The sequence below is a fragment of the Hippocampus zosterae genome, chromosome 14, assembly GCF_025434085.1.
Source record: "Hippocampus zosterae strain Florida chromosome 14, ASM2543408v3, whole genome shotgun sequence".
Classification (NCBI taxonomy): domain Eukaryota; kingdom Metazoa; phylum Chordata; class Actinopteri; order Syngnathiformes; family Syngnathidae; genus Hippocampus; species Hippocampus zosterae.
This window is the reverse complement of record NC_067464.1, coordinates 9,489,799-9,506,005: the sequence shown is the minus strand read 5'-3', so window position 1 is coordinate 9,506,005 and position 16,207 is coordinate 9,489,799. Positions and strand designations below refer to the sequence as shown.

Below are 16,207 nucleotides of genomic sequence, written 5' to 3'. Positions count from 1 at the left end.
TGGAAGCAAAGACAAGATCTTTGTAGTGAAAATAAATCCTTACCTACCTGACAAGCTCATCACCGCCGGTGTAAAACATATGAAGTTTTGGCATAAAGCTGGTAAGAGCCGCTGAGCTTATTAATGCTGACACGCAGCCGCGATAACGAGCTGAAGGCTTTCTTCAAAGCAATGCATCTTACTGTGTCTACTCTCACTCTCTCAGGTGGTGGGCTAATTGGGCGCAAGGGGAGCATGGGCAAGACTGAGACAATGATGTGTGCCGTCTACGGTTGGTCGGAAGAGATGGTCTTCTCAGGCACGTGCACTGGTGACATTTGCATCTGGAGGGACATGTTCTTGATGAAGACTGTCAAAGCCCATGACGGCCCCGTTTTCAGCATGCATGTTCTCGAAAAGGTAATGACAGGACTTTTATTTGTAATTGCAAATTAGAACAATTTTAAATAATAAATGGCCCATTAATAATCTTCCTGGAGGGGTGCATTGTGCAAATGTTTTCATATCCACGAGTGACATGTTCATTCCGCTTTGAATATGCCATTACTCTTTCTCTGCAGGGGTTTGTGACTGGAGGGAAGGATGGTATAGTCGCGCTCTGGGATGACACATTCGAAAGATGCCTCAAGACCTACGCCATCAAGAGGGCAGTCCTAGCTCCAGGCTCCAAGGGTAATATGGTCATCTTGCACCAGTCCTCTTCGTTATTCGCTCCAGATACACTGACAACATTCAGTGAGTGTAGTTAAAAGGAATTACCCATTTGTCCTGGCATGACTTCTTTTCTCCATTCTTTAGGCTTGCTTTTGGAAGACAACCCATCCATACGTGCCATATCTCTAGGCCATGGCCACATTCTTGTGGGAACGAAGAATGGAGAGATTTTGGAGGTGGACAAAAGTGGCCCCATTATGCTACTTGTCCAGGTTAGATGGCAAAACAAAGAATATTATGTTCAAAACACTCATCGGTTAAATAGTATATACCATGGGTCTTCAACCTTTTTAAAACTGAGAGCTACTTATTGGGTGCTGATTAATGTGATGACCTACCAGTTTGATAGATACTTCTAAAATAAAAATCAGCGCAATAATTATGAACAATGATCTAAAAAGATAAGAATCGGTTAATATCAATTGGCAACACTTTTTTGTATTAATATCTGCAAGTGGTTCCATTTTCAAATGATCACTTCTACAACATTCCTTGAAAAGCACAATGCCCCATCACCGGCCTGCCATTTCTCGAACACACTACTCATGTTCTTTGTGGGCTATGCCTGCGGGCAACATGTTGTTGACCGCTGGTGTCGACAGGTACTTGAGCTCTGGAACAGATGCAGCAAGTTTTACAATGGTCCAGCGGTCTTGAGATTAAAAGACAGCCCTCCACTTACACTTACTGCCTGCGGTATTTTGCATTGATGAAAATAAATTGTAGCCATGAAGACTCGATTGTTAATTTTGCTAAGTGGCTTGGCTCTGACTCCGAGTGTGGGCCCCTTGTCTTTAAACTGTCAGAGTCGTATTGACTGCCTGTTTTGAATGCTTTACAATTACAACTGTAGTCTGACTGGTGGGACCAATCGAATAGGGAAGAGTGAAGTAAAGTTTTTCCATAACCTGCTGCTGAATTGCAAACTATCAGATCATTGTCAAGACTTGGAAACGGTTTAAGCAGAGCATTCTTTTTGGTCTTTGAAGCCTGAAGTGCAAGTGTTTTGTCATGCAGGGTCACATGGAAGGTGAAGTTTGGGGCCTTGCCACCCATCCACACCTCCCTCTGTGTGCCACTGTCAGTAATGACAGAACCTTACGCATATGGGACCTCTCCCCCAGTCACTGCATGTTGGCAGTGCGCAAGCTCAGGAAAGGTGAGTCACCAACTGTTGACAGTAAAGTATTTCCTCTTCTGTGTCCCAGACTGTGTGCATCGATCCCGGGCCATTAACAAACACCCTTCACAGGTGGCCGCTGCTGCTGCTTCTCCCCTGATGGCAAAGCCTTGGCAGTCGGTCTAAACGATGGCAGCTTTCTCATTGTGAATGCCGACACCTTGGAGGACCTTGTGTCCTTCCACCACCGCAAGGACATCATCACAGATATCAAATTCTCCCCAGGTTTGTGGATCCCTCGTTATTGACAAGTCCAGCTTTCGAAAACAGGACTATAAACCAATTAGTGGTGTTTTCTTCACACTGTTCAGGTTCTGGCAAGTACCTTGCAGTGGCATCAGGAGACACATTTGTGGATATTTACAATGTAATGAGCAGCAAATGGGTTGGAGTGTGCAAAGGATGCCTCAACTCTATCACACACTTGGATTGGGACAGGCGAGGTAAACATCCTTTGTTCTGTTGATAATCCTTGTGTGGTACTGCTCAATAACCATCAAGCACGGTGGCCCTACGGGCCCTTTAATTCACAGGGAAACTACTCCAAGTTAATACCAGTGCCAAAGAGCAGTTTTTCTTCGAGGCGCCTCGTGGCAAGAGGCAGACCATCCCTGCCACAGAGGTAAGATTGGAGAAGAAACACCGCAGGAGTAAGAGAGAGAGGAAGTTTGTGAAGTGTTAAAAATCTTACTTCATCCATCCTTTTTCGTTCATCGTCATTGAGGTCATAGTTTGAGCCATCCTACTTGACTTTGGGCATGAGACAGGGTACACCCTGGACTATCGTTAGCCAATTGCAGGGCACATAGTGGGTACCGTACACGACCATTCACATTTACATGCACACCAATGAGCAATTTAAAGCATCAATTCACCCTACATGTATGTTTTTGGAAAGTTGGGAGGAAGTCGGAGTACCTGGAGTACCAAGTCTCTTGCCCTATTTCAGCCGAGAAAGGCTTCAGTTCACCCATGACTCTAGTGAGGATAAGCGGTAAATAAAATGGATGGATGGATGAACCCGCAGGTCTCTGAAGCAGAACATAATTTGTACATATATTTATCTGTGTGTTTTAGGTGGAGAAGGTTGACTGGAGTTCGTGGACATGTGTCCTCGGTACGTCTGTCGAGGGCATCTGGCCCGTGATCAGCGAAGTCACAGAGGTGACCGCGGCTTGCCTTAGTAATGACAAGAAGGTGCTCGCCACAGGAGACGATCTAGGCTACATCAAGCTCTTCAGATACCCTGTCAGGGTAAGATGCAATGCTCAACACACAGAATAGCTTTATGTCACTGTGGCAAGTTGATGAAAGATTTTTCATTCGTAGGGCAAGTATGCAAAGTTCAAACGCTATGTGGCTCACAGCACGCATGTTACAAATGTGCGGTGGACCCATGAAGACAGCCTATTGGTGACCGCTGGTGGAGGGGACACGTGCCTCATGATCTGGGCCCATGAGCCAGAGAACCACAGGGAGCTCAGACAGTGTGACAGCGAGGAGTCAGACATTGAGAGCGAGGATGATGGAGGTGTGAGAACAGCATCTTTGGCAAGTGTCCCTGCTTCCGGTATATCGATATCAATCTTGTTTTTCATTAGGTTATGACAGTGATGTGACAAAGGAGAATGAGATCAACTATACCATCAAAGCCTTATCCACCAACATGCGCCCCATGACTGGTGTAAAACCCCACTTGCAAATGAAAGAGCCTTCATTGGATGAGAGGTATTCTTATGTGAAGCTGTGGGAAAGTTTTCAGTGTATCAAAGAAAATATTACTTGCATCAACGAGACCTCTTTTGTTGATATCTCTTTCTTATCTATGACTTCAGCTCCATACTCGTCCTTCTTTTAAAATAACTTGCACCTTATCTGTTCTTCTTCCTTGTAATGGCTGCAATCTGTCATTGTCCTGCTTCCTTCTTTATTACCATCTGAAGACAAGGTGTGGTCAGGTAAGATCACGTGTTTCATGTTTGGGGAAACTGCGTCCAAGATAAAGTCTCAGTAGTATTGATGACACAGACCGTATTTTTTTGACTATCACTAATACTTATAATCTGTAAACAATTAAGTGCAATCCTGAATTGGTGAAATGAGACATGCAATAGTGTGACAATAAATGCATACACCATATGCGAACGTTGTACCACTAAGGCCAATTTACATATTGTTCTTTTATTTTTACTGATTGCTTTTATTTTAAATAATTCTCCTCACCAGTGGAACGGCACTCATAATTTCGTTGTCTGCATGGCACAGAATGACAATAAAGGGTTTTGATTTGATTTAGTATGAGCCAAAGTAATAACACAACCACCGGTCACCAGATTGATGAGCAAGGTTGAAACTTTTTTTGTGTCTGTCATTTCCTATCTGTCTGGTGTACTGTAACCACTTTGAATTGGGGCTCATTTGGCTGCATTCCCTAGTTGGGGTTTGTCAAAGAATGAGCCCTGGAATTCGAACCAATCTCAAAATATAACGCATCATGTGATGTTTCCTAGACCGAAATGAAGTGAAATTCTTTCACGGAACTGCTCAAATGGTATACTATGTAAGCAAAAAGTCGATTGCACAAGGCAGCAGATGTCCTTGAAATGGGCTTTGGTTGTCATGGTTACAGCATGGTGCTGACTTCTCTGTTTTATGTCCTCAGTGGCTGAGGTGTTGTTGACGTGCATATCCACTGAGCAGCAATCAGTGAGTACTGTATAAAACATATTGAGTAATTCTTGTTTTTGGTTTCTTTATCTGCTTCCATGCAGAGGTTCAAGGTAAGCTAATTGTTATTTTTACACAAGTGTATCGCTCAGTTGTCTATATAGGAATTAAACATGGAGCTGTTCAGCAAATACATGTCTGCCATCATTTAGTCATTCATTAAGTTATATCTTACTGGTTATTTTGTGCACTGTATTTTATTGGTGGTTACAATTATACATACAACTTGTGCTAATCACGACCAGATACTAATCAGAGGATGATGTTTTTTTAAACGCTTACGTTTTCAAAAAATGTTTAAAACAAAACATTCTTATTCTTCATAAGATACATGCATCACTGTTGTGATCAGAGTGGTGATGAGCAGCATTTGTAACCCAGCAGTGTGTTTCAGACCTCCTGTTAGCAGAGCCCTGCCACAGCCTGAGAAGCTGCAGACCAACAACGTTGGCAAAAAGAAGAGACCCATTGATGTAAGCGGAACTTCTTTTGCGTCACTGTAAACAGATTCATTGCAAACACTGCAATCTGTATTAAAAATGCTGCTTTCCGATGTGTTTCAGAACAGAAAATGATAAAAAATGCTCGTATCTGATCTGATTTCATTTTAAGATGTGTAGACTGCTCAGACAACCTCTCTGCCGCCGCCCTCGATCGAATGCTCTTTGTTGTCATAACAACCACTTTCCTGACTTTCTGACTGCCTGCTCTGACTTTCTCCATAGGACCTGGTTTTGGAGCTGGTGTTCGGTTACCGTGGCAATGACTGCCGCAATAACGTGCATTACCTGAACGATGGGGCGGACATCATTTACCACACAGCCTCAATTGGCATCGTGCTCAACTTGACCACCTGTAGGCTTTTACACAGATAGAATTTGCCATGACTGTAGTGAGAAGTAATAACAGCTTGTGTGCATATATTCTCTTGCAGCCTGCCAAAGTTTCTACATTGAACACAGTGATGACATTCTGTGCCTGACAATCAATCAACATCCAAAATTCCCCAATGTGGTGGCAACTGGCCAAGTAGGTATGTTTGTGAGGCGACGGCCTCTTGCCTCACCAGCTGCTTGCTCTTCTTTCCCTTTTCTCGATTGTGCTATTGAGTGTCTTTTGAAACAAGCTTCAATGCTGACTTAATCAATTAAAGAAAATATCCTTGTCCTCTGTCCTTTTAGGTGACACTGGTGACATGTCAGGTAAATGAGTGTAAAAAGTGCCTCGAGGTTTGAAAGAAACAAATCCACATTCTCATTACGGTCACATGTTCTCCGTCCCTCAGCCACATCTCCATCTATTCACGTGTGGGACGCGATGACCAAGCAGACGTTATCGGTGCTGCGCTGTTCCCACTCGGGTGGTGTGTGCTCTGTCAGCTTCAGTGCCACAGGGAAGCTACTGCTGTCTGTGGGCCTGGACTCGGAACACACCGTCACCATTTGGAAGTGGCAGGAAGGTACAAGCTGATCTCACACGGGTCATCTTTACAAAATCTATCTCACCCGGACTGACCTCGGTTTGCCTTGTATGTGGTCTTGGACTTTGTCTCTCAGGTGGCAAAGTGGCCAGTCGGATTGGTCACACGCAGCGGATCTTTGTGGCCGAGTTCCGTCCAGACTCGGACACTCATTTTGTCTCTGTGGGGATCAAGCATGTCCGCTTCTGGACATTAGCAGGGCGAGCTTTGCTCAGCAAGAAAGGAGTGCTGAGCTCCATCGAGGACGCCCGCATGCAGACCATGCTCTCTGTCGCTTTTGGAGCGGTAAGTGCCTTCGGATCATTGGCTTTGCCGTTGATCTCTGAATCTTTTTGTTTTAAAATGCTGCTTTTGCCACGTTGTTTTTCTTGGATGCTGCTGAACAGTTTTTGCATTGCTTGCTCTGCTGTCTTAGACCACTAGATTAGTGCAGATTTGTTTTCTTTTCAGAATAACTTGACATTTACAGGTACCATAAGTGGGGATGTATGTGTGTGGAAAGAGCACATTCTTATAAGGATAGTGGCCAAAGCTCACACGGGCCCTGTGTTCACCATGTACACAACATTGAGAGATGGCCTCATTGTCACTGGAGGCAAGGAAAGGCCGTAAGTTACACGGGCTCGTTACACATTTTTGAGTAGTCCCCAAATTCGTTAAATTAGGCTAATGCTGTGGAGGAATTTCGTGGAAACATTTACTGTTGGCCTCCACAGGTCAAAGGAAGGCGGAGCTCTCAAACTCTGGGATCAGGAACTGAAACGCTGTCGAGCATTTCGATTGGAAACTGGACAGGTCATTGACTGTGTTCGTTCGGTTTGCAGAGGAAAGGTAACTGAAAAAGATGATGCTTGATGTCATTCAGCAAAGACCCCTTCTCTATTGGGAAGTGTTTTCCTGTTTTTTGCATCAGGGTAAAATCCTGGTTGGAACCAGGAATGCAGAGATCATTGAGGTCGGGGAGAAGAATGCAGCATGCAACATCTTGGTGAACGGTCACATGGACGGGCCAATTTGGGGTTTGGGGACACATCCAACCAGAGATGTGTTTCTGTCAGCTGCAGAGGATGGGACTGTTCGACTATGGGACATTCCGGAGAAGGTCAGTCCTGTCATACTTTGGCGGTCAAAGGCATCAATGAAAGTTAAAAATAACCAGTTGGAAGAAGTCGATGGGAAAAGGGGGATTCTGGTTTTCGCTGTTAAAGCTGCTGCCCCAGCGACCCAACCCTTGTTACGCGGTAGAAAATGGATGGGTAGATGAATATTCTATGTACCGTGTTGAGCTAAGCTTTTTATTTGACATGCTTAAGTAGAATTAGGACATGGCTGACCCCTTGGATCAAAGATCAATACATGGATCAATTCAGGATTAAATTGGAACTCATTGTAGGTATGAAGCTCCTAAATGTAGCTGTTCATACTGTCATTTCAAAAAATGACAAAAGTTAACTGTTTGTGGAGGTCTGTGTGCTCTTGTCAAACCCATAACGACTGATTATAAATGTACTTTTACTTATGGGTCAACAGAAGATGCTGAATAAGGTGAGCTTGGGCCACCCGGCATGCACCATCAGCTACAGTCCTGAGGGAGACATGGTGGCCATTGGCATGAAGAATGGCGAGTTCATCATCCTCCTAGTCGCCTCTCTCAAAATCTGGGGCAAGAAAAGGGACCGCCGTTCTTCTATCCAGGATATTAGGTGAGAATTGTCAAGTCGGCTAAGAGCTTTGTTTTTGAGAAATGAGCGCGTTTCCAAGTGTGTGAGTTCAATAAGCAGAGACCGACCAGTGAGAGTGTCGCACAGAAAAATCTATCAGTTACCTTTTAAGTGTTATTCCTGCCGTTGATGAACACTTTGGCATCGTGTGTACCCTGCTTAAGTGGGTCACGTGTTACTTGGCAACACAGTGGAGATTTGTGAGAGCACCACATGTCTGTCTTGTAGGTTCAGTCCAAATTCACGCTACCTGGCTGTCGGCTCTTGTGAAAGCGCCGTGGACTTCTACGACCTGTCGCTCGGGCCGCAGTTAAACCGCATCAACTGTTGTCGGGACATCCCCAGCTTTGTCATGCAGATGGACTTCTCTGCGGACAGCTTGTACATCCAGGTGCGGTGCCCTCAGCTGTACAGGTGAGGTACCCGTTCCCGTCTAATCCTCCTCTGGCTTTTTGGATCAGGTGTCCACTGGTGCTTACAAGCGGCTCGTGTACGAGGTGCCGTCGGGGAAGCAGGTCACGGAACAGTCCCACATTGACAGGATTACCTGGGCCACCTGGACCAGGTCAGATGAGAAGCACAACGAAATCGTAGTCTCAATATTTTTGATTCACAAATTCACATTATACATTTGTTTCCCCTGTGGAACTCATCCGTAACTTTTCGCAGAAAAACATGTCAATTTGCGGAACTCACCTATTCGTGCTTTTTTTTTTTTGGTGGGTATTCTTTCTGAAACGCTGTAAGATTTCACAAGATGGGGCCAAAGCTAAATAGGAACGCAGTGCTGCAATTGGCCCAAGGAAGTACTGTATGTCAAAGTGATGTATCTCAACTAATAGAAAAGCACTATACGTCGAGGGGAGCCAAATTTTCTGGAAGTTACTTGCGCTTTGGGTTCTTTTTTTTTCGAAACCAAATAATCTTTATGATATTTATTTATTAAGGGTAATGCTGTAGGATGAGTTTGAAATGATAAAGTTTTTTTTCAGGGGTGGGGGGGACACAGTTTGTGGTATATTTACGGTTTCGACTATTGATATAGGCCTGTGATTTTCAGTGTGGTACAAGTATCACTAATAATACAGCAGTTCCCTTTGACTCAAATCATTAACTTTTTTTGGGGGGGGACAGAAGTGTTAACGTTAAACTATGCATGATGTTTCAGTGGCTTACAATTATTATATTTACTTAACAGTAATAAACCCTCAGTCTCATATTTTATGAACTACTTGGAGAGGTGAGTATATTTCACCAAAATGTTTGAGAACCACCAAATAGAATATTACAAAGGTTTTTATAAGGAGCGTCAATTGCATTTTTAAAAAATATCTATTTCTGGCACAACTTGTTATTGTATATGGTCAATCTGAATGGAACTCTGTGTGCATGGAAATTGCTGAGTGCTCTCCCTTCTTCCATCACTGTGTCCAGCGTCCTCGGGGACGAGGTTGTCGGCATCTGGTCGCGGAACACAGACAAAGCAGACGTCACCTGCGCCTGTGTCTCCCACTCAGGCCTTAATGTAGTCACAGGCGATGACTTTGGAATGGTCAAGCTCTTTGACTTTCCGTGTCCAGACAAGTTTGTAAGTACCACTATAGTTGTACGGTAATGCCTCTCACGTTCAATGAGAAAATAGACGTAGCACACCAGGATGTACTGGTGTACTAGATCTAGGATGGATGTACTGGGGGATGTGTAAAATATGTTCATGGACATTGTATTTTGATGGCGTATAGTGATAACTGCTCTGTTACTGATGAGAAAAGTCAAGTCAAGTCAACAGTATTTATAGAGCACTTTCAAACAGCCATCGTTGCATACAAAGTGCTGTACATGGAGCGATTTAGCATGCACAATAAACAGTAAGACAAATCGGTAATAAAGGCGGTAGAAAGCACCAAACAGTAAAATCAAGAACAAATCTAAGTCATGCTGAGTCGAATGCCAAAGAATACAAGTGAGTTTTGAGGAGGGCTTTGAAGATGGGCAGCGAGGAGGCTTGCCGAATGTTCAGTGGGAGGTCATTCCAGAGAGATGGACCAGCAACAGAAAAGGCTTGATCCCCTCTGAGCCTCAGTTTAGTTCTTGGTACTTCTAATAATGTCTGGTCCACAGACCTGAGGCGCCAGGCAGGTGTGTAGGGGCGGATGAGCTCAGAGAGGTAAGGTGGCGTGAGATTATTCAGAGATTTGAAAACAAAGAGGAGGATCTTGAAAATAACTCTAAAATGAATGGGGAGCCAGTGAAGGGATGACAGAGTAGGAGTTATGTGCTCCCTCTTACGAGTACCAGTCAAGAGGCGGCATTCTGGATCAGCTGAAGGCGCTTAAAGGAGGACTGGCTGACTCCAAAGTAAAGGGCATTGCAGTAATCAAGCCGGGATGTGACAATAGTTGAATTACTGTCTCAAAGTGTTCATGTGAGAGGAGAGGTTTAATTTTGGCCAGCTGTCTAAGGTGAAAGAAGCTGGATTTAACAACGGCACCAATTTGCCGATCGAGTTTAAAATCACTGTCCAGTTTAAGGCCCAAGTTTGAGACTGTTGACTTAAGATAAGGAGACGGGGGACCAGACATTCATATGTTACTTGGCTATATTGCATTTTCATGTTATTTGGGAATGTGATTTTTTTTTAAACATATGTTTTCATTATGTTTCATTTCAGGCAAAACATAAACGCTTTTTGGGCCATTCGGCTCACTTGACAAATATTCGCATTACAAATGGAGACCGCTTTGTAGTGAGTGCTGGTGGAGATGACAGGAGGTATGACTTCTAATCAGAACTCTCGTATGTCCACTTCCATGATGAAATGTTAACATTGTTTCATGTGTACTTTTGCAGCCTCTTTGTGTGGAAGTGTGTCCACGCCCCCCACTGAAGGTGACATTCTGACCATCTCGCCTGACACCTTCCGGCGTGTCTCTCCAGTCGAGCACAAGGAATGCATTTAAAAGATCAGGAGGGGGCCTGGCAGGTTCAACGTGAGGAATAAGTCTGACGCTGACGCTAACTTACTGCCTCAATACTTGGTCCATTCACACGTGCGCATCATGGTGTGAATTGTGAGCAAAGGTGGCGTGCATTCAATCAGTTTGTATGTGCATATCAACTAAGGCAGTGGTACCCAACTACCAGCATGTGGACCGGTACCGGTCTGTGGGACATTTGAACAACAACAAAAAAAAGGTTGACGTCAAACCACTCATCTCGATCGTGTGAAAAGAGTAAGTCCTCAATAGAGCAAATTAGTCCCGAAAAAATGTGAGGGAAAAAAAAACTTCCACATAAAGGTCGAAATGGCCAGGCTGAAGAAGACGAGGCTACGGCTGCATTTAAAAAGTCTCCACATCCCTGTTCAGATGTCAGGTTTTTGCGATACAAAATAAAAAGACCATGATAAATCACCTCGAAACCTTTTCCGACATTGTGACCTGTAACCTGTACAACTCACACTATTGTGGTTGCACAGGTGTGCACACACTTTTATCAAGCTGGTGATATGTCTGTGCTCAGAATTAACCAATCACATTCAAACTCATGTTTAACGGCACTCAGCATACACCTGCCACTATTGAAAGTGCCTGTAACAAACCCCAAATCAAGTTCAGATGTTCCAGTTGACATTTTTCTTCTGAAATTGTTGGAATCCCATCCCACAGCACAAGTCATTGTCTGCAGAATCAGAGGGATCATGAGGAGGTATTCGTCAGGAAAAGGGTACAAGAGAATTTCCAAGGCATTAGACCATAGTGAAGACATTCTTTCTCAAGTTGATAAAATGGAGGATAACAGTACCATTACCAGCAACTGATAAAAAGGTGCAAGAAAATGTAGTTGGCGAGGTTCCTTGGAGGCTAACTGCAACAGTGCTGGTTGTTGAGAGAACGTGACACAGCCAAGTACACAATTATAAACGGATGTGTAAAAGATTAGGGTTTTTTTAAATTAATTTGAACAGGTTAGAAGTCGTGTCGCCAAAACCTGGCATTTGAACAGAGGGGGTTAACTTTGTAGACAAGGTAAGAGATAATATCAGTAGTTCTACAAAAAAAAATGTGGGTTTCGTGCAATTCTCACACACCCAACCCGTTTTGCGTAATGTGTGACCAAACTCTGAAAACGGGTGAGCCGTGGCATTCGCAATGCAAGAACAAGGGCACTTTAACGTCAACTCCAGTCGACAGCAACGGTATCATGTCAAAAGGGCTGTGCCCCGAAGTGGCAAAGAACGGTTGAATGAATCGTAATTCTTCTTCCACCAATGCAACATTAATCAGAAAAGCGTGTTTAGACGAGCGGGGGCTCATAGAGCACATTATTGCAAAGAAAATGTTTGACTTCCACTTTAAGATAAACAAGTGCAGGGCCCTAATTGCAACCACTGCATTGAGCTTAATGACGAGTTCGATTTTGAATTAGTTTTTGTTCTGATTCTGGTCTGTCAAAATATTGCTGAACGCAAAACTTGTTAGTGGCGAAAAAAAATGTTAGGGACTCCTAATTTAAAGCCCCTATCCCACTGAGCGGTGAACGATTGTGAGTTTTTGCGAATGCAGCGAATGTTGCGTTCTTGTCAGGGTTTATTCAAGGTCGCTTTTGTTCGCCCTTTTTGTTTGCCTGTCCTTTTTTTGTCCCAAGTGAATTTTGAACATGTTCATAATTTCCTTGCGGCAAGAAAAAACACAAACTGTTGGCAAACGTTTTGCAAACATTCGCGACCTCGAACGAACCCTAACAAATGTCAGCACTCGTTGCGACCAACTGCTGCAATTTTTGCCCATCAGTGGGATGGAAACTTTAAGCGATGCATTACTTTTGTGCGATGAGTAATTCTGTCCCACAATTGAAGGCCTATTGTTTACTGACAATGCCATTAAAATATATATACTTGTAGCAGACTCAATTAGCCTTAATGTTTTATGATTTTCTTTCTTTTAACATACAGCATATATTCATTTTTTGGATCACATTGTCATTCGTATGTTGTTTCTTTTTGCTGGTAATTCCAAATTGTGTGGCCTTCCTCTTGAATGTAACATCCACTATTATGTTCTGGATGTCAGCATGCCAAAGCAGACTATGCACTGTACACCCGACCCAGTCACTGTGTCATCTCTTGGTTCGTTTTTGTGCTTGTGTTGTGGTGCAGGTGGTTGTTGTTGACTGGTTGATCCCGCTCATGACTTAATTAATGAGTGCAGATGTGTTCATATTTGTTTGTGGATGTGCATGGAAGACAACCTGTCTAGAACACAGACCCTCCCAAGAAAATAGCTGTAACTTGATGTTCCAATGCACTCTAAAATATTTCATCCACTTTACAGTGCGCTGCTACAATGTATTATTGTCACATTTCCATTCATCTAAAGGGTGTCAGTTAGCGTTTTGTGTAAGTGGACATACTACTTAATGGAATGTTTTATTTAAAGGAAAAAAAAGTGCAAAATGTTTTGCTTCGTTCAAGACGCGCAGACACACACACATATATATACACGCACATATATATACGTGTGTGTGTGTGTGTGTTAAAAAACGCACTTTGATTTACATCAGTGTAAATATCATTTGTAGATATTGTTTTTGTATATTTTTGTGAGATGTTTCTTAAAGTCTGCTTTAATGACAAAAAAAAATGAACAGCGGTTCTAACCCGTGAGTGTATGATGCCATGATGTGTGCAAATAGAAAAAGTTATTTAACCAATGTGATGAAACAATTGGTGCTCAATTAGTAATTAAAAAACATTTTCCTTGTCTACTCTTTTGATTTCACTCAAACTTTTTTTTGATTTTTTTTTACATGATCTCATGGACTGGGGAAATGACGGCACCAACTAAATTTGATGAAAATAAGAATTACCACATTTTTCTTTTTTGGAGCATTTCTCAAATCGTCCTTGAAATTTGCAGAGCAAGAAATGTTTGAGTTAACCTCATAAGTCTTACATTTGTCTTTTTAGAAAGTTGGCACCAACTTGAGCAAAGATCCATCGTTTTAAGTTGCATTTATTTTTGTTCATTCTATTAAGTTTTCATTGTTACTCCTGTCCCTGTAGTTACCGGTAGTTTTCCTTGTGATGTACCAATTCCCATTGAGATTCAGTGGATACTATTGTGGACTTTGTGTTTGAGTATGTTATTAAGCTCCAAGCTTCAAAACCAAACTCAAAACTCCAAATGCAGCACCCTACGTACGAAAGACTGATTTACAAATAGTAGGTTCTGACCTGACCTGACCTGACCTGTCAGGCAATGACCTGATGGCAGAATGTTGTGAGGTGAGAGACAATTCAACAAAGAGCGATCGTCATACAGTTTGATTAACATGACATAAGGAACCAACAATGTTTAAAACAGCAGGCAATTGGAAATAATCAATTGCATGGATGTGCCAAAGCATTTGCAAGAATGTGAAGAGTGAACACGTAGTTTTGACAATTTCAATTCTGATCTTAAAAATGGCTGCTGAGAAAAACTGCAAGCAAAATGCTTTTGGGGACATTTCAATAATATGTAGATGTACCTCCACATCACATTGCTGATATCTTGCTCTACTTTTTCAAACTCGTTTGACTGAATCACTGCACATCTGCAATAAATGATGCCTCAGTTTCTTAATAATCCACAATCGATTCCACCCAACAATCCATTATGTCAATCGCTGCATCAAATACATTTCACTAAACCGCGGAAATTCACAATTTCACATTTTATTTGCAATCACATAAATACATTTGTTTGGGTTATTTACATATTTTACATGCATAAGGAAACGTCAAAACAAGTTTTGCTTTTTTGTAAATCTGTTACAAGCTACTGTAAGCCACTATAGTGATTATTTTTTTTGCCAGCGGTCACTGAAGTTTAAAGGTAGTTTCTGTGAGATTATGGAAAAAAATAAACAAAAACGTGTATGGGGCTTGAAACCTCTTGTCACTTTTTACACTGGCCAGCCTGCAAAATGTACCTTGTCTATATGAAGTAGGCGGCACCACACATGTTCTACAGACCACCAGTGCTGTGTCATTTAAAGTTTGACAGAGAAGGAGCTTCCACAGGAACAGCCGTGATCAGCTCGGGGATTCTTGAGCACCTGGAAGGTGGCACGGATGAGTTCTTGGCTGAAATCCACCGTGGCTCCTTTCACAAACTCTAGGCTATCCTGGTCCACAACGATCCCCACTCCGTCCTGCTCGAACACTCTGAAAGCACAGATATGTGGACAGAGTGTATATATAGCGAGAATTTAATGACGTGAATAGAAAGGGCATGCTGTACCTGTCATCTTCGGTCCTATCAGCATCAACGGAAAACTTGTACTGGAAGCCGGAGCAGCCTCCACCTTCCACGCGTATTCTTAGGTACTCTCCTTCCCCCATGATCTCACCAAGTCTCTGAAATAAAATAGCCATGTTTGTTTGGAGGTCAGTGTTCAAATTCCGCTGCAGACAAAATACTAATATGGCTCCCAGTTGTTAGAGACATTTTAATCTGCTTCACGGTTGCAAAGGCGTTGGCCAAACATTTGCAATCGTTTTAAGGGTTGCAAACAGTTTTCCTTCACGAAAGAAATTTTGAATCATCAAAATTTGATGGGCATACTCGTCTCTGGTCCTGCAAAAGACAGGCTGTTTTGCCACAGTTAACACTAATTGTCAGGTCTCCGCTGCCGGTTACAACGCTAACGGAAGTCACGCTTGCTATTGGCCCCTATAAAAATAGAGTTATAACCACACCACTGGCCATGTCAATCAAAACAAGAAAATGAATGTATGACACACCTCTTCTAATGGCTCTTACTACACGAGAAACACAGTAAAACCTCCTCTGTTCAAAGTTCAAAGCTGTTCCGAGAGCAAGAATGCAGTTGTTGGTGCACAATCGCTGCTCACCTTGACACACGACTCGGTGAGATGGACCTTTTCATCAAGATCCGACCTCTGCTGGCTTACAGCGCCACTGAAAGGTCGAAGACTCACAGTAGAAATGGGCTGAGGGCTGCGGAGGGGCCCAGAAAAGTGTTGTCTCGCCGCGATGTTGCTGAGGAGGGCAGAAGACCTGCAAATCATCACTGTTAGCCATGTCATGGTGAACACGATCATGTACAGTGTCAATAACACGATGAGCTCGTGAACGGGCGAGCTAGCAAACGTCATCCTGACGTTCAAAAACTAAATTTTCTCATCTCGCATTATAAATGGAGGTTGGAAAAATATATATGTGAATGTCATCGTGAAAGACGAAAGAACAAGTTTACCTGGCAAGACTTAATAATTTGGACATTGACGCCGATATCATCGCTTGTCCCGCTCGTGACATCTTCCATAACAAATAAAAAGAGGAAGTCACGTCCCAAGTAAGAGGAAAGATGCTATTG

At 43.0% G+C, this 16,207-nt stretch overlaps 2 protein-coding genes across 3 annotated transcripts in view; one reads left to right on the top strand and one right to left on the bottom strand.

Annotated features, from left to right (window-relative positions):
- The window catches only part of eml5 (EMAP like 5), a 39,092-nt gene extending 25,515 nt beyond the window's left edge, over positions 1-13,577 (top strand). The window contains exons 17-44 of one of the 2 annotated variants that reach the window (XM_052085262.1): positions 1-101; positions 206-399; positions 561-672; positions 799-926; positions 1,732-1,873; positions 1,967-2,119; positions 2,206-2,337; positions 2,428-2,516; positions 2,972-3,148; positions 3,224-3,425; positions 3,496-3,622; positions 3,838-3,852; positions 4,666-4,674; positions 5,016-5,094; positions 5,347-5,476; positions 5,556-5,654; positions 5,803-5,823; positions 5,907-6,080; positions 6,178-6,386; positions 6,552-6,709; positions 6,818-6,932; positions 7,015-7,203; positions 7,632-7,804; positions 8,051-8,213; positions 8,284-8,387; positions 9,257-9,410; positions 10,494-10,594; positions 10,673-13,577. In XM_052085262.1, coding sequence (XP_051941222.1) covers positions 1-101; positions 206-399; positions 561-672; positions 799-926; positions 1,732-1,873; positions 1,967-2,119; positions 2,206-2,337; positions 2,428-2,516; positions 2,972-3,148; positions 3,224-3,425; positions 3,496-3,622; positions 3,838-3,852; positions 4,666-4,674; positions 5,016-5,094; positions 5,347-5,476; positions 5,556-5,654; positions 5,803-5,823; positions 5,907-6,080; positions 6,178-6,386; positions 6,552-6,709; positions 6,818-6,932; positions 7,015-7,203; positions 7,632-7,804; positions 8,051-8,213; positions 8,284-8,387; positions 9,257-9,410; positions 10,494-10,594; positions 10,673-10,709 — 3,487 coding nt within the window. In that variant the 3' untranslated portion in view covers positions 10,710-13,577. Of the gene's footprint in view, positions 102-205; positions 400-560; positions 673-798; positions 927-1,731; positions 1,874-1,966; positions 2,120-2,205; positions 2,338-2,427; positions 2,517-2,971; positions 3,149-3,223; positions 3,426-3,495; positions 4,601-4,665; positions 4,675-5,015; positions 5,095-5,346; positions 5,477-5,555; positions 5,655-5,802; positions 5,824-5,906; positions 6,081-6,177; positions 6,387-6,551; positions 6,710-6,817; positions 6,933-7,014; positions 7,204-7,631; positions 7,805-8,050; positions 8,214-8,283; positions 8,388-9,256; positions 9,411-10,493; positions 10,595-10,672 lie in introns of those variants that run through there. The other variant, XR_007966397.1, reaches the window with a different exon arrangement.
- A 947-nt stretch (positions 13,578-14,524) lies between these two features.
- Positions 14,525-16,174, bottom strand: isca2 (iron-sulfur cluster assembly 2). The gene is made up of 4 exons (XM_052085263.1): positions 16,088-16,174; positions 15,723-15,888; positions 15,109-15,224; positions 14,525-15,032 (listed from the first exon to the last, which is right to left on the bottom strand). The coding sequence occupies exons 1-4, from the start codon at positions 16,147-16,149 to the stop codon at positions 14,858-14,860; spliced, it is 519 nt and encodes a 172-aa protein (XP_051941223.1). The 5' UTR covers positions 16,150-16,174; the 3' UTR covers positions 14,525-14,857.
- Between the last annotated feature and the right edge of the window lie 33 nt (positions 16,175-16,207).